At 33.6% G+C, this 27,566-nt stretch overlaps 1 protein-coding gene across 4 annotated transcripts in view; it reads right to left on the bottom strand.

Moving 5' to 3' along the window:
• The window catches only part of LOC125646915 (mucin-2-like), a 148,368-nt gene that overhangs the window by 46,969 nt on the left and 73,833 nt on the right, over window positions 1-27,566 (bottom strand). For all 4 annotated transcript variants that reach the window (XM_048873562.2, XM_048873574.2, XM_048873565.2 and 1 more), the window contains 18 exons: window positions 26,519-26,613; window positions 23,373-23,431; window positions 21,917-22,098; window positions 19,667-19,766; window positions 19,256-19,554; window positions 18,022-18,116; window positions 14,874-14,932; window positions 13,418-13,599; window positions 12,123-12,222; window positions 11,451-12,010; window positions 10,217-10,311; window positions 6,162-6,220; window positions 5,074-5,255; window positions 4,354-4,450; window positions 3,449-4,266; window positions 2,183-2,313; window positions 764-927; window positions 300-441 (listed from right to left, as the gene is read on the bottom strand). In XM_048873562.2, coding sequence (XP_048729519.2) covers window positions 300-441; window positions 764-927; window positions 2,183-2,313; window positions 3,449-4,266; window positions 4,354-4,450; window positions 5,074-5,255; window positions 6,162-6,220; window positions 10,217-10,311; window positions 11,451-12,010; window positions 12,123-12,222; window positions 13,418-13,599; window positions 14,874-14,932; window positions 18,022-18,116; window positions 19,256-19,554; window positions 19,667-19,766; window positions 21,917-22,098; window positions 23,373-23,431; window positions 26,519-26,613 — 3,419 coding nt within the window. The remainder of the gene's footprint in view (window positions 1-299; window positions 442-763; window positions 928-2,182; window positions 2,314-3,448; window positions 4,267-4,353; window positions 4,451-5,073; window positions 5,256-6,161; window positions 6,221-10,216; window positions 10,312-11,450; window positions 12,011-12,122; window positions 12,223-13,417; window positions 13,600-14,873; window positions 14,933-18,021; window positions 18,117-19,255; window positions 19,555-19,666; window positions 19,767-21,916; window positions 22,099-23,372; window positions 23,432-26,518; window positions 26,614-27,566) is intronic.

The raw sequence follows: 27,566 nt of genomic DNA, 5'->3' as shown, positions 1-27,566 counted from the left end.
GCCACAAGGAATACACGTGCACAATATGAAGGCTGTACCTAATTTGTTGTGAAAGATATTACCAAGGTTAAACTGTGTTTGAAAATTTCCGAAAACTAGGTCAATGGTAAATGTCAAGTACACAATGTGAAAAAAAGGTCTACCTCTTATGGTGTAAAATCTTATATTCCAGGGACATAAAAATATCTATGCAAAACGTATATATGCGTTAGAAAATAATACTTAGGACAATAAATGAGAATATTTGCAATAGAAAATGATGATCAACTATTACACATATATGTAGTTGACACATGTACCTGTGTCCGATCCATGAAAAAGGTCATGTTGTTCCATGTTGCCTTGTAAACAATTGCTGATTGGAAGGTTTTGAAGTCATCAAAGGAGTTCTGAATTATTTTATCAACTCTTTGTAAAATAGCTGCATCATTTTGATCCTCCCTAAAAAGCAAATTCTACGTATGTGCGTTACTACTTCAACTCAGATTTCATTTATCGTAATATGCATGCATATACTTAGCGTATCAGGATTTTCCAGCAATTAAATTCAAATAAGTTTAAGTGTCATTTGAAAGCAATTTTTAAGAACACATTTCCTTGACATGGCCAATGCCTGATCAGGTTCATGTGGTTTGATTACTTATCAATATGTGCAAGAAAAAACACACTTCTAGGAAATGTTGAATTCATCATGGTGCATGCATCTATAGAATAACATTCGCAAAGCATCACCTTGTATATGTTGTTACTATTGCCAACACACCTTTTATATACGTTGTAATATACAGCCGAGTCCGCACCTTCAGTCAATAAATCAAACCAAAATGGACATAGAATTCTGCGGCCTAATGTTTCTCTTGAAGAGAGATCTCTGGGCACAAAACTGTTATATCGTTCTCCAAGTCCAATGATACCGTTTGTACCAACCTGAAAATGCATTTATAACTTGTATAACTAACGCCTGAAATATATGATGGATTACATCAGCATTATATGTAAGTTGTGAAAGAAAAATCATTAAGCCTCGTTTCTATTCAAAACTTGTTTCATATATTCAGTGTCATAATATGCATGTAACTTGCTAATTTTCGTTCTGAACAGCATAAGTTTATCATTCTAACATTGAAATTCATGTATCGTTATCCAAAAACATTTTAAAAAGATTCTCTGACATACAGTCTTTTATCAAATGGTTTATGTGATTCTCATCTAAGACAAAAGTCATGGAATCGTGGTTTATTTTAATGTTTGGAGAGAGAGGGAGAAAGATACTATTGTTCAGAGAGTTTTATGCAAAATATGAATTCATATTTTTCACAAAATTGTATGAAAATATAAAAGTAATCATTGTACAAACTATCTGAAAAATAAGCATACATAAACTTTGTAGAACGATGAAAAATTGCCTTGAGAATATTTACCGGGTTACAATTTCTGATAAATGCCTACTGTGGATACATTCAGATTTGGGAGGCCAACAATGCCTAAATTACACAATTTACCTGGTATGTACAAATGTAACTTAGCGGAACGAATCATGTCCAGATTATACTTTTTCGCTGGTTTTGTGTAATACATTTGAACTTGATTGACACCTGTGACCTAAATAAGTTTCTAGACATACAGTTTTAGAGCGAATTTTGTCCCTTCAGTATAATGATGACAAAACACTTGTTTGGCTGTAAAGATTATACAGAGTGTTACCTCATGATGAACTGACGTCAGGTATATCAAAATATATGGTAACTCGGTCGCAATCCATGTATGAGTAATATTGTTTCGGTGTTTAACCATAACAATTACATATAATTATAATCATATAATTATACTTGCCAAATTCGGGTGTAATTTCACAAGAATATTATAGTACGTTTTGCTCTGGAAGCCCTTACCCTAACTGTGCATATTTGTTCGTTGGAATGTAATTTCGCAGGCCAATATCGTCTAAACAATATACTTTTGCTGGAATGTATTTTCTCTGGGTCAAAAATGCCTAGATTTATATAGTTTTGCTGGAATGTAAATTTCGTGGATTTATGGATTCTTTGCGTTGTAACGTTATATAAATTGTATATTTCGTTGCGGCTTACTGTGTTCAGCCCTATGGAATTCAACGATTCCACAGTATCTGAAACAAAATAGTGAATACAATGTTTGTAGCAATGATTCTCTAAGTACTCACGAATACTTCAGAAAACCCTCCATCTGAACCATCACCGACTTGTAATGTGGTGGGAGATCGTAGAGCCGTTGTTGTTTGGTCATCTCCCTCCAATATCGAGTCTTGCGCACTTGCCCCAAACGGAATAGGCTCTAGAATAAATTGATATTACCAGTCTAATTCAATTAAATCCTAGCCGTCAATTTGTTGAATACATTTTATCACAGATTGTGAATTCTTCTTGATGCAATTTAAAATAGATCAACGTATGATTTCAGTAAACCAATTACATGCATCAGAGAAATACATATCTTTAAGGTTTTCAGCCGGTGGTGACGTCTCCATATGAGTGAAATATTCTCGAGAGGGAAGTTAAACAATATAAAATCAATCAATCGGTGGTCAAAACATCATTTTCCTACATATCAAAAATTCAACCCCGATGATAAATTTGACTACGCAGGAAAATAGTGATACGAAATACAATTCAGATTTTAAAATATAATGACTGGTCATGTAAAATTAAGCGTTGAAATAGAAATGGAAATAAGTTTTGAGTCACGAATGTCAACGGAAGCCGTTAAACGGATCCTCTGTTGTTAAGACATATGACTTATGTTTACAATGTCGGGCGCTTAATGAAGAAACAGTCAATACTCTTGTTAAATGTCATATGTATGTTGCGGACAGCCGATATCGAGGATCAAACCAGTGTCATCTCGGGTGCAAAGTGAGCATCCTCCAATCGGTCTATTGATATCTAATGAGACATACATGGGTGTATAAGGGATCAACAACTTGCCCAGATCGTCGACTAATGTGTTTTATGCCAATTGTTAGGCCGTTCTTTAAATACGAGTCTTTTCTTATAATTATTGTAAAAAATCTTGTTAAAAATAAAATATTTCAAAAGTCAAAGTTAAAGATGAATAATCAATGATACGTTTCAAAATATTGAATCCAAGAACAATAACTCTGTTTCTATTGATTTCTTTATCAAGTCTATTATGCGATGATTTCCTTTATTTTGTACAGACATTTTGTATTATATTTTTGTGAAGATACAGTTTCATGAAATTGTTATGAATGCTTCTATATCGTCATAACCAGTTTGTGTGGAATTTTAATAACGCTGTTTAAGGAAAATTGATTCTGTTTATGTACGTCTCACTTGACCTATGTATTTGTAAGTTTTCACTCTAATGAATGGAAATAAATACACATTTTTAACTTGTATCAGATAAAACTGCGAGTATGAAGTTACCTTAACTTGTTTATCGTACTCACCATTGATTGCTGCCTCTGAGCTGACAGTCGTAGACGTTGTAGGCTGGGTTGTGATTGTTGTTGGAGGTTGGGTTGTGGTTGTTGTTAGTTCAGTTGTGGTTGTTGTTGGTTCAGTTGTGGTTGTTGTTTGTGGTTCAGTTGTGGTTGTTGTTTGTGGTTCAGTTGTGATTGTTGTTTGTGGTTCAGTTGTGGTTGGCTCAGTTGTGGTTGTTGTTAGAAGTTCAGTTGAGGTGGTTGGAGATTCAGTTGTGGTGGTTGCAGATTCAGTTGTGGTTGTTGTTGGAGGTTCAGTAGTTGTTGCTGTTTGAGGTTCAGCTGTAGTTGTTGTTTGTGTTTCAGTTGTGCTTGTTGTTAGTGGTTCAGTTGTGGTTGTTGTTAGAAGTTCTGTTGTGGTGGTTGGAGATTCAGTTGTGGTTGTTGTTGGAGGTTCAGTTGTGCTTGTTGTTTGTGGTTCAGTTGTGGTTGTTGTTGGAGGTTCAGTTGTGGTTGTTGCTTGTGGTTCAGTTGTGGTTGTTGTTGGAGGTTCAGTTGTGCTTGTTGTTTGTGGTTCAGTTGTGGTTGACTCAGTTGTGGTTGTTGTTAGAGGCTCAGTCGTTGTTGGAGGTTCAGTTGTGGTTGTTGTCAGTGATTCAGTTGTGCTGGTGGTTGTAGGCTCAGTTGTTGTTAGAGGTTCAGTCGTTGTTAACGGTTCAGTCGATGTTGTAGGCTCAGTCGTTGTTAAAGGTTCGGTCGTTGTTAAAGGTTCAGTTGTTGTTTGAAGTTCTGTTGTTGTTGAAAATTCTGTTGAAGTTGTCAGATCTGTTGTTGTGGTAACATTCCTGTAGAGGAAGGCTATTTTGTTAATTTTCTTTTAGATCAATGTCAATCAGGGAAAATGTAAGTTAATCATATATATGAAATCTTACATGCATTTCACATCATTTCCAACTTCCGTGCATACTCCAGCAGAACAAGATAAAATAGTCGTGAATATGTAGCAAACATCAGAGGTACTCCCGAACTCTGTCAAAGAAGGAAAACACACCATTTATTGCTATCTTGCAAAAGTCTTAGGTACATGTAATATCCACCTACTTCTCCGTGTTTTGATTTTAAAATATCTAAATTGGTATATAGAGATTATGCCAATGTGAAAGTAAAGAAGAGTGAAAGTAAAGAACATACAGTTGTGGGTCACATCTTTTGATAAACATAGATTTAATCTGAACATCTAGAATGGTATTTATTTTCATTTTATGTTACTTGTTTTACATTTTCATCGGCCTACTATATATCTAAATCAAGGTATATAAGTCCAAGTTTCTGAACAATCAAAGCCTTTTGATGAAGTCGATGCATGTTTTAGTTGACCTGATGAGAGCATATCGACTGCATTAATATTGATACCTCTATTCTTCACTTCTTCAATGCGGAAATCTACCTCAATATGGAGATCTTCCTTTATATGCAGAATGTCCTTGATAAGAACTCCCGTCATGTTGGTAAGTTAGTGTCTAGAACCTTTTCATTGTGAATAATTCCCTTTTCAGTATGGATAATTCCGTTGATATTTAGAGCTCCCTTCATATGGATAACTCTCTTAATATACATTATTGTATATCTCAAAACAACTTCAAATGGCTTACTTTGTACGTTGTTGTTGGTGTCTATGAACTCCACCTCATCCACTGTATACTCGACCTCACTGTATGTCAAGTTTTTCTGACTAATAACCAACTGATGAATGATTATCGTCAGGTCACTTTGAGATTGTTCAATGTTGCTGTTATCGACAACTACATCATAGGAAGCGTAGATGACAACAAACCTGAAATACAGAGTGTGTTCCAATGGTATTTTCCTGTTCTAATGTTTTCTCAACAATTCATTGATAAATCCTGTCTTACTATTACCCTTAGGCATCACTGTGTGTTTTGAGGACAGCTATATTGCGCATTTACTTATTTGCAAATATCGAATGACCTTAATAGAATTCTTAATGGTTTCCTTTTGCAAATTTCTTTTGAGATGAATTTACATTTTTTAAAATCAATTTTAACTTGTGTTATTAAACTTTATTGATTTTCGTTATTCTAAATTGGTTAGGGTATGTAACTGATATCTTTGCAATTTTGTTCTGTTTATTAAGATTAACCTCGCATAATGTATAGACTCATTTCCTTGTGGAATCTTCCTGAATGGTTTATTAAATATATTATAGATTCACCGTTTAACGTCAATGCTTAACACACTGAATCATGAGAATGTAAAATGATAAATGTTAAACTATGAAGGTAATTAATTCTATTGAAATTAAGGATTAATGAATAAAAGTAAGATGGTGAGGTTGCTGAGTTACTAGCAATAAGTAATCGGAAAACCTTGAGTTCGAGCATCAAACGCAATACGTAAACATTAATAGTGATGGCACATTTTTCAAACATTTAGCATTTAGAAGTGAGAGTAGCGTATCTTTCAGACATGTCTTTAAAAATCAAGGAGTTGAGTCGTACAATACATTGGAAGTTTAGAAACTTTAACTACAACATTTATGTACACCAATCATAGATCTACATGTATATTTGTGGTACTTCACCGAAAGCTGTTGCCTTCTCAATGTGAGCAGAAAATTTTAGATAGGACATAAAACAAACATAAAAATTACGTTTCTTCTTTCACCAAAAATTTCTCTTAACTCCGATCGTATAATCGACTCTAAAGTGTTGATACTTACTGAATGATAGTCACTTCAACCCTTTTAAATCCAGTTATTCCACTGTATAGAGTGGTAAGCTGAAATAAACAAGGATATTTAAATCCAATTTTACTGAAAACACGAATTGGACAGTTCTTAAGATGAATAAAAAAGTATTTTCCATCCCTTACGCTCCGAGAGTCATACAATGCTCTCCTAAAAAATTTGTAAAATAACTGTCTTTAGATATAAGACACAGTAAATGTAAATGTCCAATGAACTGATCAATGTTGGCTTTTCCACAGGTGAAAAATATTCTTCAATTATTGAAAGTACAAAATTTGATATTCAAATAAATGGCACACTCGTTCAGTGACAATATATCCCCTAAATAAAGCTCTATTATTCCAAAATACTTTTTTGGAGAAAATCTCCGGACATCAAAATTGCCAGATGTATGGTATATGCAGCATAAACTTAATGGCACTTCAGATATAGCAAACACACAAGCAATTCCATACGATGTATTTCTGACTATCTTTATGACGAAGAAGGTGAAGATAGCAAATACTTATCAATAAATAATTGAAGATAACGATTATCTGTCTCATAAAACCCATGAAAAAGTACAGAATTAAGATAAGACAAATACGGACTTCTAAATATACCAGAGTGGGATCAGTAAACACTTACTTTTGACCGTCCACATCCACTGTGGGCACCGTATCTTGATCAAGTAACGGATCAATGTGTAATTTCGATAATGTATAAATAACAGCCTCGCTATTGTTATGAAACACGTTGGACAACACTCGCACCAATGACAACTTGTATTTTCAAATTAGAGCATTATAGCAACCATAGAATTTGTGACATGGTTACTTTTTACTCCTTTTACATCAACTTATTTGACCATAGCCTGCTTCAATTTAAAAATTGGCCATACGCAGAACATGTTCTCACTTATGGAATCATCTGAGATACATAAACATCATCTACAGGTGATAATGAAATACTGCTACACAATATTGAAATTTAATGATGGGGAAGATGAAATCATCTCGTTTGTCATAAAGTTGTATTGTTAGTTTGTCTTTTACGTCTACATTCAAAAAGGTATCCAAATATGAAGCAGATATGGAAGACTCTGTGGTGTCATTTATTTCAAGTTCACTGGGATATATCTAATCGACGTATGATTAAAATTCAGCTATTTCAATATAAAACATCGTCAGTATCTAATAGATGTCAATTTGAAGGCAACATTGAGATATATTTTCAATACATTTTGGCTCATGAGAATATAAACTGGTCAGTAAATAATGGAGCACATTTTGAGTCCATGTGAATTCCAACACAGTTAGAAGACCTTTTCCCCAAAAGAACGTAAATATTCTAGAGAAAGAGAATGTAAAGAATGGCCAAGCAAATTGTATGAAACACATCAGACAACAAGCAACTTGAATTTGTAAATACGGTTACGATAACCACCATACTATTTTGCAAAATACTAACTTTAAACGAGGATGAAATATCGACTTATTTCTATTTTAGAATACGTCACCACTGCTATTTTTAACTAGATATCGAATGCGTCATTTAATGTTTTAAGGTAGCTCATTACACCAAAATATTATTTAATGGCTCTTTAAAACACCTCTTACATGTATGAAGTATGAATTCACCATCAAAAGACTGATACAAGTTCGCAATTATTTTATATGAATCTTTGGTGATTTATCCCGGAATGATACAAAAATGTGCTTTGTTTGCAAATAAGATACTTTAGAGTCACAATATGAATATCTAATTGATGCCTAAACGACTCAGATAGACGACCTGAAATTTTGAATACAAAGATATTTTTGAAAATTGAAAACGTTATTTCCTAATGCTTTTTAAATATATCAGAGAAATATATTTTAAAAAGAAGTTGAAATGTAATGGTCAAAATTTAGAATTATTAAGATTTTTCAAATTTGAACCAAGCCCGGAATTATAAGAAAAGTAATCATAGAGAACATTGTAATCAGAAAACTACATTCCCTTGATGTAAAATTAGGAAATCAATTTCTTGATGAAAAGTACATAGAGTTAGCTACAATATGATTATTTTAGTATTTATTTTTTTTATCAATTTCGATCCGGATCGGTAATTTTTCTCTCTCGTTTGAATATAGTGATAGATCTTAAAATAAAAAAGGGGGGGGGGGGTCATTTCGTTTCAATTTCTGTTTAAAATCTTTTCTAACTGATATTTTATTTTGAAGATAAAATCTTTAAAAGATTTTAACAAATAATGTTTTTAATTTCCATAAATGTTTTTTTTTCAAAAACATTAGAATACTTACTGTATATCCGAGTGTTTTAGGCATGTTTTATTAGATATTCATATCATTCACCAAATCACGGTGAAATTTGGATTCTAGAGCATTTGTTTTTGCAAACAAAACACGATTTTCATCTTTCCGGGATAAATATAAAAAAATCATATAAAATAAGTGAGAGCTTGCGTCACTCTTTAGATGGTGAGAGCTAGCTACAATAATGTAGCCATCTCCAATTTTTTTTATTTATTTGTTTGGTTTTCTTTTTGGAGGGAGGGCTACAACTCCTTAGGATCTCCGTAATGGTGCAAAAGCAGGAGTGATTCACATCTGCTGACTTTCTTTACGTGAAAAAAAAAATTTCTATGTTTCTTAGTCAATATATAAATTTACAACCTGCAACTTACGATTTGTGAGGCTCTATTCTTTCGTTTTCAACAATTTCGATATATTCCAATTTCTCGATTCATATTTGTGCGCCATGTTTGATGTACTGAAGTTTCAACTTCCGATTGTCAAGTTATTTGCACATGCCATATAAGGTAGTATCTACATTAATGTACAAGTACGGAGGAGAATACAATTTCGTTGGTATTAAAAAGGTTTAGATTTAACATCAAGCTAAAAAACGAACAACAGAGTTGAAAGATTTTCCTTTCTTCGTTGGAGTGGCTCGACTAACTACATTTTCGCGCAGATTTTCAATGTTTAGGTTTTTCAGTTGATCCATCTACGAGATCTCGCAATAACAACCATGGTGGAGCAGACGAATAGTTTTGCATGATGTACATGATGTTTAATAAAAACACCTTTATTAGACGTACCCAACCACAAAGTTGGTACTCTTTTTGGTGTGAACAACATTTGGGACTAATAGACGGATCTTATTATCGGTTATTCATAAAATCATTTTGCAACATTACGGAGATCCTATGGAATTGTAGCCCTATCCCGAAAACGTCAGAATAAAATAAATCGGATAGGGCTACATATTGCAGCTAGGTGAGATTATACTTCATAAGATCATAGGATGCGTTTTAAGGAGCGTAGTTTTTTGTTCATCATGCAGATTTTGCCAATAATTGCGATCATTAGAAATCTATTACTTTACTGTCAATCTTCAGATATTAACGTTACTTTCATTATGAACTTAAGATTATTCTTTGTTTCTAAATAGTGATACATGTTTGAAACACATGGAATAATTTTGATGAGTTTTCTATAATTTTTCAATTTTCTAACTTTTGCCTTATATATTTCATTTCAAAAGATCATCAAGAACACTTTTTTCATTTGACGTAAATGTATACTGTAGCATACTTCACATCAGGTGAAGGGAATGAGCCGTTTTCAAAAAACAAAACAAAAAAAGAAGAAAAAAAAAACCAAAACCACAACAAGAATTGTATAATGGAGAAACACGCATCATAAAATGTGTTCGTTGTAAGCGGTTCTTTCAAACACTCGATCCCTTATTTACCTAGCCTTGTGTCTCTCGAAAATTTAACCAAATAGAAACACAAACACAGTTACTAACTTGCATTTGTAATGAAATCTATATTTCCAAATGTAAATCTTTTTTTTTCAGATATCACTGCTTCCCATATTTATACCTAAAACAGCTAAAAGAAATATTCGTAAAATCTAGATATCTAAAGGATACGGATTTCTGAACTTTTGTAGTACTGCCTTTGGGGGATGTCTAATTACACACATTTCTGCTGAAGAATTAGAATTTGAGTTCTACAAGATATACAGATATCTTACCGCTGTGCTCATGTTTGTCTTGATCTCATCCTCATTTGCTGGATCTCCAGAAGCACTTATATTCACACGGAAGGAAAATCTTTTTTCATTTGGATCTAAAATGCATCAACAAAATATGAAAGTTTACAAGTTTGCTAGGAGAGAGAGAGAGAGAGAGAGAGAGAGAGAGAGAGAGAGAGAGAACAAATATTATTTAGTCGGAAAATTACAGCAATAGAAAACTTTACGACAAAGTAAGAAACATTTGTGACATTTCACTTAACACTGGTGAAGTCTTATTAAGAATAAAAATTAAGGGAAAATACCAATTCGCCCTTAAATTATGTAAACCACGGGACAAGAAGTTATTCAATCTTGTAACCACTCATAATTCCCAAACCAGGAACATTACGTTGTTTATTAAAGACACGGATGGGGTATGAGAATGTCTAAAACTCTTAATAAATTCTAATAACAAAAAAAAAACACGTCGCCGCATATTATGAAAATTCTGCTTTCACAACAAAACAAATGTTTCTGTGCATCATACGTGGACAGTCCTAAGTAAATGAATGACCTTATTTCTTGTGTCAGGAGGATTCTGTCCAAAGGAAATATCTTCGAAATCAGATCCAGGAATTCCAAAATAAATGTCGACATTTACTGTGCCTCTTAGAAGTTGTTTGTTGTGCAACGTGCGGAGAATCTGGAGAGTACTACAAACCTACATTTCCAGCAATATACCGAACCTTTCGATACAAGCAGCAACGGATATTTTTTCATTATCCCTTTGTATAAAATCTTTTTGAACAGTGCATATACAATGGTGTGTATCATTGACGTTGTATAAGGATACCTTTTAGCAAAGATGATTTTAACCCCACGTGATTTATGTTTTAAAATATCTTATGATCAATTTGAAAGCAATTAGAGGATCAATATCACTGATTTTTACGTGTATCACGATGTCATTTAAAAAAGTCACAAATTTTAAAAAGCTATACTATTTAAGGTATTATATATTTTGTCCTTTTTTCCAATAATTTCATCGAATTTTGGTTTGTTATGGCGATTCTATAATGTTGAATAACAAAGGCAGAGTATAACAGAATTACATTACGATTTTCGACAGCATCCTCCTACGCAAAACAAATAAGGTAACTCATTGACTTACGACTGTCACCGTATGAATCGTTTGCTCTGGTTTAGATCTCATGGTTTCAATGCAGCCTAATAGATTGTATTTCTCTTTTACCTATTGTTGTCGTTGTTTCCGTTGTTTTTAATGTATATGTTGTGGTAGTATCTGTTGCTGTTGTTGTAGTGGATGGTTGTGTTGTAGTGGGTGGATCTGTTGTTGTAGTGGATGGTTCAGTGGTTGTAGTTACTGGTTCAGTGGTTGTAGTTACTGGTTCAGTAGTTGTTGTTGTTGTTGTTAGTTCAGTTGTTGTAGTTGCTGGTTCAGTTGTTGTAGTTGCTGGTTCAGTTGTTGTTATTGCTGTTTCAGTAGTTGTAGTTGCTGGTTCAGTTGTTGTGGTTGCTGGATCAGTAGTTGTAGTTGCTGGTTCAGTTGTTGTAGTTGCTGTTTCAGATGTTGTAGTTGCTGGTTCAGTTGTTGTTGTTGCTGGTTCAGTTGTTGTTGTTGTTGCTGGTTCAGTAGTTGTAGTTGCTGGATCAGTTGTTGTTGTTGCTGGTTCATTGCTTGTAGTTGCTTGATCAGTTGTTGTAGTTGCTGCCTCTGCTGTTGTAGTCGCTGGTTCCGTTGTTGTAGTGAATGGTTCTGTTGTTGTCGATTCCATCGTTGTTGCTACGTTTCTGAAAAATAAAAATTTGGATATTCAAAACTCCCAAATAGATTTGTAGACTATGTAGCTTTTTTTTCTTTCGAACCATTGTTATCTTTTGTTGCAAACGATAAGATTCTCACATGCACGTGGGATTCCCCTCGACAATGGCACAGCTGGTATTATCCGGACACGGACCAAGGGTAACAAATATGTCACACACAACCATCGTATTGGTAAATGCTGGAAGATATCATAGCATAAACTAAATGATTTGATATTTCTGTAATATGCAATATGTTATACAGATGTAATCGTCACTTCCATCATTAACATTTTAACAATATCACACTGTATTTGTAAATACTGAAAGGTGTAATATATTATAATCTATGATTTGGTTTGTAATATGCAAATTGTCCATTGTTCGTTCCATTTTTCAAATTCAAAAAACTCATATCCAAGCTGTGACCAAATATAGCCCTAATCTATAGCAATACATGTAATAACTTCAAAGCGACATTGCAGGTTATGTGCAATAACAATAATAATATAATAATTAAAAAAAAGCTTAGAGTTTGATATGTTCATAGACAAAGGTACAGTTTCTCTGTCATAGTATCTAAAGCGGTACGTATTATACTAACCCGAAGGCAACGCAAAAGGAGAGAGAGAGAGAGAGAGAGAGAGAGAGAGAGAGAGAGAAAGTCACCGTTATACCCAGAATTTGAATAGAGTGGTTGATATTTTCAAATGTAGAAATCCCAGAGGTTTGTATTTTTGTTGCACAACACAATATTCTTAGTTAGATCCACCGCCTTGTCAGTTGTAGAATTACGTCATATTCATATGGCGCGCACTACATTGTTCAGAGAATCATAAGTGAGATCCCAGGTCAACATGATGTGACATTGCGAGATCAAAAAAGACGGTCATTAACATTTTAGAAGGTTGGTTTTTTTTTCGAAATTGAAAATCCAATAAGGGTATTTGTATGTTCACTGTCCTAATCTATAGAGCTCGCTACACAAGCGGCTCACTGCGCTTGTTATAACTATACTATCCAATTAGATAGTTCCTGTGCTCTTTCGGAAAAAAAACCCAGAAAAATAGGACCGTCAGTGTGATTCGCCATTTTTAAGTCGATATTGTAGGTTGCACAATGGTGTGTGGGAAAGGGGGAACATACTGTGATGCTGTGATGTTAAATGACGAGCGTTCCCCAATGTGTTAACCGTTTACTAGCCAGTAAGAGTACAATTCTTTGATTAACTAAGATGAGTACAGCCATGCTATTTGAGTGAAAGTTTTGTTTATAATATTAAAACACGGTTTAAGTAAAGGGTAATATAAATCCATGCCAAGTATATTTTTTACTCCCTACCTAACACAAACAACTTAGAAAAATAACTGCCGCCATAAGAACAAATCTACTTACGATGTATGTTCCCACTGGTGTCCGTAAATTCAACCTGATCTGCAGTGTACATTTGTTCATTGTACGTTATGTTTAATTGTTGTGTTATCAATTGATGGATAATATTTGCTAGGTCACTCTGAGCCTGCTCAGTGTTATTGCTGTGGACAACTAAACTATGGATGGCCTTAATACTTCCAAATCTGAAAGGTAAATGTTTTTATCAATGATATAAAATCTAGCCATGTTGTCATGCATCGTGATTACAAGAGTACCATTGTCAATTACTTAAAATTCACCCATGCTACACTGTAGTCCCAAGCGTATCATTAATTATTTGAAACTTATTGATGATACACAGCATGATATATATGTACAGATTAACAATGCTTGTTAACTAAGAATGATTAGGGTGCTCGCTTTGCAATCGACAGGTCAAGGTTTCGTTCTCAACCGCGGCTCTGTGTCAAACCTAAGACGCTCAACATAACAAGTGACTTTTTTCCCTGCCAAAAGCATGGCAATAGAAGTAAAGCCATGGGTCATTGGGATATGGTCTACAAAACGGAGGACTGTGTCAGGGTGAACGCTGACACGATAAAGAACTTACACTGGTGCGACCTTTAGCGTCATGCATGGGTCTTAATCCGTGTCACTGCACTTAAATCTGGGACGTTAATGAATGTTTTTCGATTGAAACAAAGAACAACATACAAATAATCAAACATAGATAATCATTTTTGATTTTCTAAAGGCATATCCCTCCAGCGTAATCACGTCCATTTCTGGTACATATTAGATTAATTAACAACTCAACTTTATGACAAACGGGATGATTTCAGCTTCTCCACAATCAACTTCCCATATTCATGTATCAATGTTCCATTTTAACCTGCATATGGCGTTTACGTAGCTCAGCTGATTCAATATCAAAGAGGTTGTTCTGCATGTGGTCAGTTTTCAAATCGACTTAGGATGCTGCCAAATACGTTGATGTTAAAGATCTATCAACAATCTCGCTTTAAGACAGCATTTCGCAAATTGTATGGTCGTTAAAACCTACTGGTTTACCACTACAATTTGTTATATGGTAAAATACTGTCTGACATAATTCGTACCAGTTGAGGTTGTTTTTACACACTAATTTTGACTACGGATGACTCCATTTACCCGATCAAGATATTGGGATAACGGCGGGTGTGACCAGTTGAAAAAGGATGTTTACCCCTAGGCACTTGACTGCACTTCTGCTACGCCCAGGTGTTTGTGTTTACACTACTCTTGATTGTGATTTTTTTTATAGAAGCAATAAGATTGATTGATGTTCGTTGTGTTCACCTTTTAAATCATACGTGCATAACCACATGATAAGACATCAGACATGTCAATTTCTATATAAACACTATCGATATTTGTGCGAAAATCACTTGTGTATTTAATTTGAAATAGAAAAAGAAACTTTTATCTTTTATCTTACTGAATGTTGGCTACTTCCACCCTCAAAAATCCAGTCACAGTCTGGTAGATAGTTGTTAGCTGAAATACAAAACATGTCACATGATGAGGAGTATGCTCATAAGATGTCGGGAGTGGTTCGTCAAATCCAAAGGATAAAGAAATCTTAATGAGTTTATAAAAGATCGACACATCTTAATGAGTTGTGAAGGATTGACAGACCTTAATGAGTTTATAAGGGATCGACAAATATTAATGAGTTTATAAAGGGTCGACATATCTCAATGAGTATAAATATATATATATATATATATATATATATATATATATATATATATATATAATAAATTCTGGCTCATGAGAATATAAACTGGTCAGTAAATAATGGAGCATATTTTGAGTCCATGTGAATTCCAACACACTGTTAGAAGACCTTTTCCCCAAAAAGAACGTAAATATTCTAGAGAAAGAGAATGTAAAGAATGGCCAAGCAAATTGTGTGAAACACATCAGAGAACAAGCAACTTGAATTTGTAAATACGGTTACGATAACCACCACACTATTTTGCAAAATATTAACTTTAAACGAGGATGAAATATCGACTTATTTCTATTTTAGAATACGTCACCACTGCTATTTTTAACTAGATATCGAATGCGTCATTTAATGTTTTAAGGTAGCTCATTACACCAAAATATTATTTAATGGCTCTTTAAAACACCTCTTACATGTGTGAAGTATGATTTCACCATCAAAAGACTGATACAAGTTCGCAATTATTTTATATGAATCTTTGGTGATTTATCCCGGAATGATACAAAAATGTGCTTTGTTTGCAAATAAGATACTTTAGAGTCACAATATGAATATCTAAGAAATGATGCCTAAACGCCTCAGATAGACGACCTGAAATTTTGAATACAAAGATATTTTTGAAAATTGAAAACGTTATTTCCTAATGCTTTTTGAATATATCAGAGAAACATATTTTAAAAAGAAGTTGAAATGTAATGGTCAAAATTTGGAATTATTAAGATTTTTCAAATTTGAACCAAGCCCGGAATTATAAGAAAAGTAATCATAGAGAACATTGTAATCAGAAAACTACATTCCCTTGATGTAAAATTAGGAAATCAATTTCTTGATGAAAAGTACATAGAGTTAGCTACAATATGATTATTTTAGTATATTTTTTTTTATATCAATTTCGATCCGAATCGGTAATTTTTTTCTCTCGTTTGAATATAGTGATAGATCTTAAAATAAAGGGGGGGGGGTCATTTCGTTTCAATTTCTGTTTAAAATCTTTTCTAACTGATATTTTATTTTGAAGATAAAATCTTTAAAAGATTTTAACAAATAATGTTTTTAATTTCCATAAATGTTTTTTTCAAAAACATTAGAATGCTTACTGTATATCCGGGTGTTTTAGGCATGTTTTATTAGGTATTCATATCATGCACCAAATCACGGTGAAATTTGGATTCTAGAGTATTTTTGTTTTGCAAACAAAACACGATTTTCATCTTTCCGGGATAAATATAAAAAAAATCATATAAAATAAGTGAGAGCTTGAGTCACTCTTTAGATGGTGAGCGCTAGCTACAATAATGTAGCCATCTCCATTTTTTTTATTTATTTATTTGTTTGGTTTTCTTTTTGGAGGGAGGGCTACAACTCCTTAGCATCTCCGTAATGGTGCAAAAGCGGGAGTGATTCACATCTGCTGACTTTCTTTACGTGAAAAAAAAATGATTTTCTATGTTTCTTAGTCAATATATAAATTTACAACCTGCAATTTACGATTTGTGAGGCTCTATTCTTTCGTTTTCAACAATTTCGATATATTCCAATTTCTCGATTCATATTTGTGCGCCATGTTTGATGTACTGAAGTTTCAACTTCTGATTGTCAAGTTATTTGCATATGCCATTTAAGGTAGTATCTACATTAATGGACAAGTACGGAGGAGAATACAATTTCGTTGGTATTAAAAAGGTTTAGATTTAACATCAAGCTAAAAAACGAACAACAGAGTTGAAAGATTTTCCTTTCTTCGTTGGAGTGGCTCGACTAACTACATTTTCGCGCAGATTTTCAATGTTTAGGTTTTTCAGTTGATCCATCTACGAGATCTCGCAATAACAACCATGGTGGAGCAGACGAATAGTTTTGCATGATGTACATGATGTTTAATAAAAACACCTTTATTAGACGTACCCAACCACAAAGTTGGTACTCTTTTTGGTGTGAACAACATTTGGGACTAATACACGGAGCTTATTATCGGTTATTCATAAAATCATTTTACAACATTACGGAGATCCTATGGAATTGTAGCCCTATCCCGAAAACGTCAGAATAAAATAAATCGGATAGGGCTACATATTGCAGCTAGGTGAGATTATACTTCATAATATCATAGGATGCGTTTTAAGAAGCCGGTGTACCTAGTTTTTTGTTCATCATGCAGATTTTGCCAATAATTGCGATCATTAGAAATCTATTACTTTACTGTCAATCTTCAGATATTAACGTTACTTTCATTATGAACTTAAGATTATTCTTTGTTTCTAAATAGTGATACATGTTTGAAACACATGGAATAATTTTGATGAGTTTTCTATAATTTTTCAATTTTCTAACTTTTGCCTTATATATTTCATTTCAAAAGATCATCAAGAACACTTTTTTCATTTGACGTAAATGTATACTGTAGCATACTTCACATCAGGTGAAGGGAATGAGCCGTTTTCAAAAAAAAAAAGAAAAAAAAAGAAGAAAAAAAAAACCCAAAACCACAACAAGAATTGTATAATGGAGAAACACGCATCATAAAATGTGTTCGTTGTAAGCGGTTCTTTCAAACACTCGATCCCTTATTTACCTAGCCTTGTGTCTCTCGAAAATTTAACCAAACAGAAACACAAACACAGTTACTAACTTGCATTTGTAATGAAATCTATATTTCCAAATGTAAATCTTTTTTTTCTTCAGATATCACTGTTTTCCATATTTATACTTAAAACAGCTAAAAGAAATATTCGTAAAATCTAGATATCTAAAGGATACGAATTTCTGAACTTCTGTAGTACTGCCTTTGTCTAATTACACACATTTCTGCTGAAGAATTAGAATTTGAGTTCTACAGGATATACAGATATCTTACCGCTGTGCTCATGTTTGTCTTGATCTCATCTTCATTTGCTGGATCTCCAGAAGCACTTATATTCACACGGAAGGAAAATCTTTTTTCATTTGGATCTAAAATGCATCAACAACATATGAAAGTTTACAAGTTTGCTAGGAGAGAGAGAGAGAGAGAGAGAGAGAGAGAGAGAGAGAGAGAGAGAACAAATATTATTTAGTCGGAAAATTACAGCAATAGAAAACTTTACGACAAGGTAAGCAACATTTGTGACATTTCACTTAACACTGGTGAAGTCTTATTAAGAATAAAAATTAAGGGAAAATACCAATTCGCCCTTAAATTATGTAAACCACGGGACAAGAAGTTATTCAATCTTGTAACCACTCATAATTCCCAAACCAGGAACATTACGTTGTTTATTAAAGACACGGATGGGGTATGAGAATGTCTAAAACTCTTAATAAATTCTAATAACAAAAAAAAAACGTCGCCGCATATTATGAAAATTCTGCTTTCACAACAAAACAAATGTTTCTGTGCATCATACGTGGACAGTCCTTAGTAAATGAGTGACCTTATTTCTTGTGTCAAGAGGATTCTGTCCAAAGGAAATATCTTCGAAATCAGATCCAGGAATTCCAAAATAAATGTCGACATTTACTGTGCCTCTTAGAAGTTGTTTGCTGTGCAACGTGCGGAGAATCTGGAGAGTACTACAGACCTACATTTCCAGCAATATACCGAACCTTTCGATACAAGCAGAAACGGATATTTTTTCATCATCCCTTTGCATAAAATCATTTTGAACAGTGCATATACAATGGTGTGCATCATTGACGTTGTATAAGGATACCTTTTAGCAAAGATGATTTTAACGCCACGTGGTTTATGTTTTAAGATATCTTATGATCAATTTGAAAGCAATTAGAGGATCAATATCACTTATTTTTACGTGTATCACGATGCCATTTAAGAAAGTCACAAATTTTAAAAAGCTATACTATTTAAGGTATTATATATTTTGTCCTTTTTTCCAATAATTTCATCGAATTTTGGTTTGTTATGGCGATTCTATAATGTTGAATAACAAAGGCAGAGTATAACAGAATTACATTACGATTTTCGACAGCATCCTCCTACGCAAAACAAATAAGGTAACTCATTGACTTACGACTGTCACCGTATGAATCGTTTGCTCTGGTTTAGATCTCATGGTTTCAATGCAGCCTAATAGATTGTATTTCTCTTTTACCTATTGTTGTCGTTGTTTCTGTTGTTTTTAATGTATATGGTGTGGTAGTATCTGTTGCTGTTGTTGTAGTGGATGGTTGTGTTGTAGTGGGTGGATCTGTTGTTGTAGTGGATGGTTCAGTGGTTGTGGTTGCTGGTTCAGTTGTTGTAGTTGCTGGTTCAGTTGTTGTGGTTGCTGGTTCAGTAGTTGTAGTTGCTTGATCAGTTGTTGTAGTAGCTGTCTCTGTTGTTGTAGTCGTTGGTTCCGTTGTTGTAGTGAATGGTTCTGTTGTTATCGATTCCGTCGTTGTTGTTACGTTTCTGAAAAATAAAAATTTAGGATATTCAAAACTCCCAAATAGATGTGTAGACTATGTAGCTTTTTTTGTTTCGAACCATTGTTATCCTTTGTTGCAAACGATAAAATTCTCACATGCACGTGGGATTCCCCTCGACAATGGCACAGCTGGTATTATCCGGACACGGACCAAGGGTAACAAATATGTCACACACAACCATCGTATTGGTAAATGCTGGAAGATATCATAGCATAAACTAAATGATTTGATATTTCTGTAATATGCAATATGTTATACAGATGTAATCGTCACTCCCATCATTAACATTTTAACAATATCACACTGTATTTGTAAATACTGAAAGGTGTAATATATTATAATCTATGATTTGGTTTGTAATATGCAAATTGTCCATTGTTCGTTCCATTTTTCAAATTCAAAAAACTCATATCCAAGCTGTGACCAAATATAGCCCTAATCTATAGCAATACATGTAATAACTTCAAAGCGACATTGCAGGTTATGTGCAATAACAATAATAATATAATAATTAAAAAAAAGCTTAGAGTTTGATATGTTCATAGACAAAGGTACAGTTTCTCTGTCATAGTATCTAAAGCGGCACGTATTACACTAATCCGAAGGCAACGCAAAAGGAGATTGAGAGAGAGAGAGAGAGAGAGAGAGAGAGAGAGAGAGAGAGAGAGATAAAGTCACCGCTATACCCAGAATTTGAATAGAGTGGTTGATATTTTCAAATGTGGAAATCTCAGAGGTTTGTATTTTTGTTGCACAACACAATATTCTTAGTTAGATCCACCGCCTTGTCAGTTGTAGAATTACGTCATATTCATATGGCGCGCACTACATTGTTCAGAGAATCATAAGTGAGATCCCAGGTCAACATGATGTAACATTGCGAGATAAAAAAAAAAAGACGGTCATTAACATTTTAGAAGGTTGGTTTTTTTTTTTCGAAATTAAAAATCCAATAAGGGTACTTGTATGTTCACTGTCCTAATCTATAGAGCTCGCTACTCAATTGAATTAAGGCGTCCCATACAAAAATAAAGTAAAATAGGTGCATAAAATGGCCTTTAGTGTTTTATATGGAAAATATATAATGGAAAATATCCGAGAACGAAAGGACGTTTAAACCGATACCAGTAGCCTTTCATACATTTTCATCGAGGCATGTGTTCAACATCACGAGACTATCACGTGAAATTATATATTTAGAACCAACAAAAATTATTGTGATAATTGCAAAAGTGCAACGATATCGGTTACATGCAGGCTGACCCTTTTAATATTGAAAAACAGAGCTTACTTTATATTACCTGAAAAGTTTTGGGACCAAGTTCTCCGATAGAAGGAAGGAAGTTTAAAATGCCTCTAATGCAGCATATTTCTTAATTTTCGAGAGTATGCAAGATATTATCAGATGCGGAAAGGGGTTTCTATTTGTGTCAGAAGTTGATCTCAACACTTTTCTGATATATCAATGTAATAAGAATAAAAATATATAAACATCAAGCACCACCATACACTGTACATCGTTGCATTTTTACATTTACTGCAGCTGGTCGCAATCACTATGTAAATTAAACGCAGTGCTAATCCGATCAGGAGAATATGTAGGGGTGATTTCAAGGTAACAATATAAAATGAACATCACCTTCGTGCAAACTAGATATGATAAATGCAGAGTGATTTGATATGAAAAAGAAATAATATATGATTATGTGATAAGCATTTGACAAGGAAATTTTTCATGAATACTGTTAATCACTTGATAAAGGTAGTAAATAATGACATACTATTATGACACTTTCCCCGCGATACAACTGTAAGAACTTGTACGTCGTGACGTATGTGTTTACTGTGACGTCATATGGTGCGAAGTGCACTGAGGTACATTTATATACAGCACTGTAATTGTTCCTGGCAAGCCTTAACTGAACTGAGTACACAAGCGGCTCACTGCGCTTGTTATAACTATACTATCCAATTAGATAGTTCCTGTGCTCTTTCGAGAGAAAAAAACCCAGAAAAATAGGACCGTCAGTATGATTCGCCATTATTAAGTCGATATTGTAGGTTGCACAATGGTGTGTGGGAAAGGGGGAACATACTGTGATGCTGTGATGTTAAATGACGAGCGTTCCCCAATGTGTTAACCGTTTACTAGCCAGTAAGAGTACAATTCTTTGATTAACTAAGATGAGTACAGCCATGCTATTTGAGTGCAAGTTTTGTTTATAATATTAAAACACGGTTTAAGTAAAGGGTAATATAAATCCATGCCAAGTATATTTCTTACTCCCTACCTAACACAAACAACTTAGAAAAATAACTGCCGCCATAAGAACAAATGTACTTACGATGTATGTTCCCACTGGTGTCCGTAAATTCAACCTGATCTGCAGTGTACATTTGTTCATTGTACGTTATGTTTAATTGTTGTGTTATCAATTGATGGATAATGTTTGCTAGTTCACTCTGAGCCTGCTCAATGTTATTGCTGTGGACAACTAAACTATGGATGGCCTTAATACTTCCAAATCTGAAAGGTGAATGTTTTTATCAATGATATAAAATCTAGCCATGACGTCATGCATCGTGATTACAAGAGTACCATTGTCAATTACTTAAAATTCACCCATGCTACACTGTAGTCCCAAGCGTATCATTAATTATTTGAAACTTATTGATGATACACAGCATGATATATATGTACAGATTAACAATGCTTGTTAACTAAGAATGATTAGGGTGCTCGCTTTGCAATCGACAGGTCAAGGTTTCGTTCTCAACCCCAGCTCTGTGTCAAACTTAAGACGCTCAACATAACAAGTGACTGTTTTCCCTGCCAAGCGCATGGCAATAGAAGTAAAGCCATGGGTCATTGGGATATGGTCTACAAAACGGAGGACTGTGTCAGGGTGAACGCTGACATGATAAAGAACTTACACTGGTGCGACCTTTAGCGTCATGAATGGGTCTTAATCCGTGTCACTGCACTTAAATCTGGGACGTTAGTGAATGTTTCTCGATTGGAACATAGAACAACATACAAATAATCAAACATAGATAATCATTTTTGATTTTCTAAAGGCATATCCCTCCAGCGTAATCACGTCCATTTCTGGTACATATTAGATTAATTAACAACTCAACTTTATGACAAACGGGATGATTTCAGCTTTTCCACAATCAACTTCCCATATTCATGTATCAATGTTCCATTTTAACCTGCATATGGCGTTTACGTAGCTCAGCTGATTCAATATCAAAGAGGTTGTTCTGCATGTGGTCAGTTTTCAAATCGACTTAGGATGCTGCCAAATACGTTGATGTTAAAGATCTATCAACAATCTCGCTTTAAGACAGCATTTCGCAAATTGTATGGTCGTTAAAACCTACTGGTTTACCACTACAATTTGTTATATGGTAAAATACTGTATGACATAACTCGTACCAGTTGAGGTTGTTTTTACACACTAATTTTGACTACGGATGACTCCATTTATCCGATCAAGATATTGGGATAACGGCGGGTGTGACCAGTTGAAAAAGGATGTTTACCCCTAGGCACTTGACTGCACTTCTGCTACGCCCAGGTGTTTGTGTTTACACTACTCCTGATTGTGATTTTTTTTATAGAAGCAATAAGATTGATTGATGTTCGTTGTGTTCACCTTTTAAATCATACTTGCATAACCACATGATAAGACATCAGACATGTCAATTTCTATATAAACACTATCGATATTTGTGCGAAAATCACTTGTGTATTTAATTTGAAATAGAAAAAGAAACTTTTATCTTTTATCTTACTGAATGTTGGCTACTTCCACCCTCAAAAATCCAGTCACAGTCTGGTAGATAGTTGTTAGCTGAAATACAAAACATGTCACATGATGAGGAGTATGCTCATAATATGTCGGGAGTGGTTCGTCAAATCCAAAGGATGAAGAAATCTTAATGAGTTTATAAAAGATCGACACATCTTAATGAGTTGTGAAGGATTGACAGACCTTAATGAGTTTATAAGGGATCGACAAATATTAATGAGTTTATAAAGGGTCAACATATCTTAATGAGTATCAATATATATATATATATATATATATATATATATATATATATATTCAATAAATTCTGGCTCATGAGAATATAAACTGGTCAGTAAATAATGGAGCATATTTTGAGTCCATGTGAATTCCAACACACTGTTAGAAGACCTTTTCCCCAAAAAGAACGTAAATATTCTAGAGAAAGAGAATGTAAAGAATGGCCAAGCAAATTGTGTGAAACACATCAGAGAACAAGCAACTTGAATTTGTAAATACGGTTACGATAACCACCACACTATTTTGCAAAATATTAACTTTAAACGAGGATGAAATATCGACTTATTTCTATTTTAGAATACGTCACCACTGCTATTTTTAACTAGATATCGAATGCGTCATTTAATGTTTTAAGGTAGCTCATTACACCAAAATATTATTTAATGGCTCTTTAAAACACCTCTTACATGTGTGAAGTATGATTTCACCATCAAAAGACTGATACAAGTTCGCAATTATTTTATATGAATCTTTGGTGATTTATCCCGGAATGATACAAAAATGTGCTTTGTTTGCAAATAAGATACTTTAGAGTCACAATATGAATATCTAAGAAATGATGCCTAAACGCCTCAGATAGACGACCTGAAATTTTGAATACAAAGATATTTTTGAAAATTGAAAACGTTATTTCCTAATGCTTTTTGAATATATCAGAGAAACATATTTTAAAAAGAAGTTGAAATGTAATGGTCAAAATTTGGAATTATTAAGATTTTTCAAATTTGAACCAAGCCCGGAATTATAAGAAAAGTAATCATAGAGAACATTGTAATCAGAAAACTACATTCCCTTGATGTAAAATTAGGAAATCAATTTCTTGATGAAAAGTACATAGAGTTAGCTACAATATTATTATTTTAGTATATATTTTTTTATATCAATTTCGATCCGAATCGGTAATTTTTTTCTCTCGTTTGAATATAGTGATAGATCTTAAAATAAAGGGGGGGGGGTGTCATTTCGTTTCAATTTCTGTTTAAAATCTTTTCTAACTGATATTTTATTTTGAAGATAAAATCTTTAAAAGATTTTAACAAATAATGTTTTTAATTTCCATAAATGTTTTTTTCAAAAACATTAGAATGCTTACTGTATATCCGAGTGTTTTAGGCATGTTTTATTAGGTATTCATATCATGCACCAAATCACGGTGAAATTTGGATTCTAGAGTATTTTTGTTTTGCAAACAAAACACGATTTTCATCTTTCCGGGATAAATATAAAAAAAATCATATAAAATAAGTGAGAGCTTGAGTCACTCTTTAGATGGTGAGCGCTAGCTACAATAATGTAGCCATCTCCATTTTTTTTATTTATTTATTTGTTTGGTTTTCTTTTTGGAGGGAGGGCTACAACTCCTTAGCATCTCCGTAATGGTGCAAAAGCGGGAGTGATTCACATCTGCTGACTTTCTTTACGTGAAAAAAAAATGATTTTCTATGTTTCTTAGTCAATATATAAATTTACAACCTGCAACTTACGATTTGTGAGGCTCTATTCTTTCGTTTTCAACAATTTCGATATATTCCAATTTCTCGATTCATATTTGTGCGCCATGTTTGATGTACTGAAGTTTCAACTTCTGATTGTCAAGTTATTTGCATATGCCATTTAAGGTAGTATCTACATTAATGGACAAGTACGGAGGAGAATACAATTTCGTTGGTATTAAAAAGGTTTAGATTTAACATCAAGCTAAAAAACGAACAACAGAGTTGAAAGATTTTCCTTTCTTCGTTGGAGTGGCTCGACTAACTACATTTTCGCGCAGATTTTCAATGTTTAGGTTTTTCAGTTGATCCATCTACGAGATCTCGCAATAACAACCATGGTGGAGCAGACGAATAGTTTTGCATGATGTACATGATGTTTAATAAAAACACCTTTATTAGACGTACCCAACCACAAAGTTGGTACTCTTTTTGGTGTGAACAACATTTGGGACTAATACACGGAGCTTATTATCGGTTATTCATAAAATCATTTTACAACATTACGGAGATCCTATGGAATTGTAGCCCTATCCCGAAAACGTCAGAATAAAATAAATCGGATAGGGCTACATATTGCAGCTAGGTGAGATTATACTTCATAATATCATAGGATGCGTTTTAAGAAGCCGGTGTACCTAGTTTTTTGTTCATCATGCAGATTTTGCCAATAATTGCGATCATTAGAAATCTATTACTTTACTGTCAATCTTCAGATATTAACGTTACTTTCATTATGAACTTAAGATTATTCTTTGTTTCTAAATAGTGATACATGTTTGAAACACATGGAATAATTTTGATGAGTTTTCTATAATTTTTCAATTTTCTAACTTTTGCCTTATATATTTCATTTCAAAAGATCATCAAGAACACTTTTTTCATTTGACGTAAATGTATACTGTAGCATACTTCACATCAGGTGAAGGGAATGAGCCGTTTTCAAAAAAAAAAAGAAAAAAAAAGAAGAAAAAAAAAACCCAAAACCACAACAAGAATTGTATAATGGAGAAACACGCATCATAAAATGTGTTCGTTGTAAGCGGTTCTTTCAAACACTCGATCCCTTATTTACCTAGCCTTGTGTCTCTCGAAAATTTAACCAAACAGAAACACAAACACAGTTACTAACTTGCATTTGTAATGAAATCTATATTTCCAAATGTAAATCTTTTTTTTCTTCAGATATCACTGTTTTCCATATTTATACTTAAAACAGCTAAAAGAAATATTCGTAAAATCTAGATATCTAAAGGATACGAATTTCTGAACTTCTGTAGTACTGCCTTTGTCTAATTACACACATTTCTGCTGAAGAATTAGAATTTGAGTTCTACAGGATATACAGATATCTTACCGCTGTGCTCATGTTTGTCTTGATCTCATCTTCATTTGCTGGATCTCCAGAAGCACTTATATTCACACGGAAGGAAAATCTTTTTTCATTTGGATCTAAAATGCATCAACAAAATATGAAAGTTTACAAGTTTGCTAGGAGAGAGAGAGAGAGAGAGAGAGAGAGAGAGAGAGAGAGAGAGAGAGAACAAATATTATTTAGTCGGAAAATTACAGCAATAGAAAACTTTACGACAAGGTAAGCAACATTTGTGACATTTCACTTAACACTGGTGAAGTCTTATTAAGAATAAAAATTAAGGGAAAATACCAATTCGCCCTTAAATTATGTAAACCACGGGACAAGAAGTTATTCAATCTTGTAACCACTCATAATTCCCAAACCAGGAACATTACGTTGTTTATTAAAGACACGGATGGGGTATGAGAATGTCTAAAACTCTTAATAAATCCTAATAACAAAAAAAAAACGTCGCCGCATATTATGAAAATTCTGCTTTCACAACAAAACAAATGTTTCTGTGCATCATACGTGGACAGTCCTAAGTAAATGAGTGACCTTATTTCTTGTGTCAAGAGGATTCTGTCCAAAGGAAATATCTTCGAAATCAGATCCAGGAATTCCAAAATAGATGTCGACATTTACTGTGCCTCTTAGAAGTTGTTTGCTGTGCAACGTGCGGAGAATGTAGAGAGTACTACAGACCTACATTTCCAGCAATATACCGAACCTTTCGATACAAGCAGAAACGGATATTTTTTCATCATCCCTTTGCATAAAATCTTTTTGAACAGTGCATATACAATGGTGTGCATCATTGACGTTGTATAAGGATACCTTTTAGCAAAGATGATTTTAACGCCACGTGGTTTATGTTTTAAGATATCTTATGATCAATTTGAAAGCAATTAGAGGATCAATATCACTTATTTTTACGTGTATCACGATGCCATTTAAGAAAGTCACAAATTTTAAAAAGCTATACTATTTAAGGTATTATATATTTTGTCCTTTTTTCCAATAATTTCATCGAATTTTGGTTTGTTAT

The sequence above is a fragment of the Ostrea edulis genome, chromosome 6 (genome assembly GCF_947568905.1).
Source record: "Ostrea edulis chromosome 6, xbOstEdul1.1, whole genome shotgun sequence".
Classification (NCBI taxonomy): Eukaryota; Metazoa; Mollusca; class Bivalvia; order Ostreida; family Ostreidae; genus Ostrea; species Ostrea edulis.
Note: the sequence above shows the minus strand (reverse complement) of the source record. Positions and strands in the feature narration are given on the sequence as shown.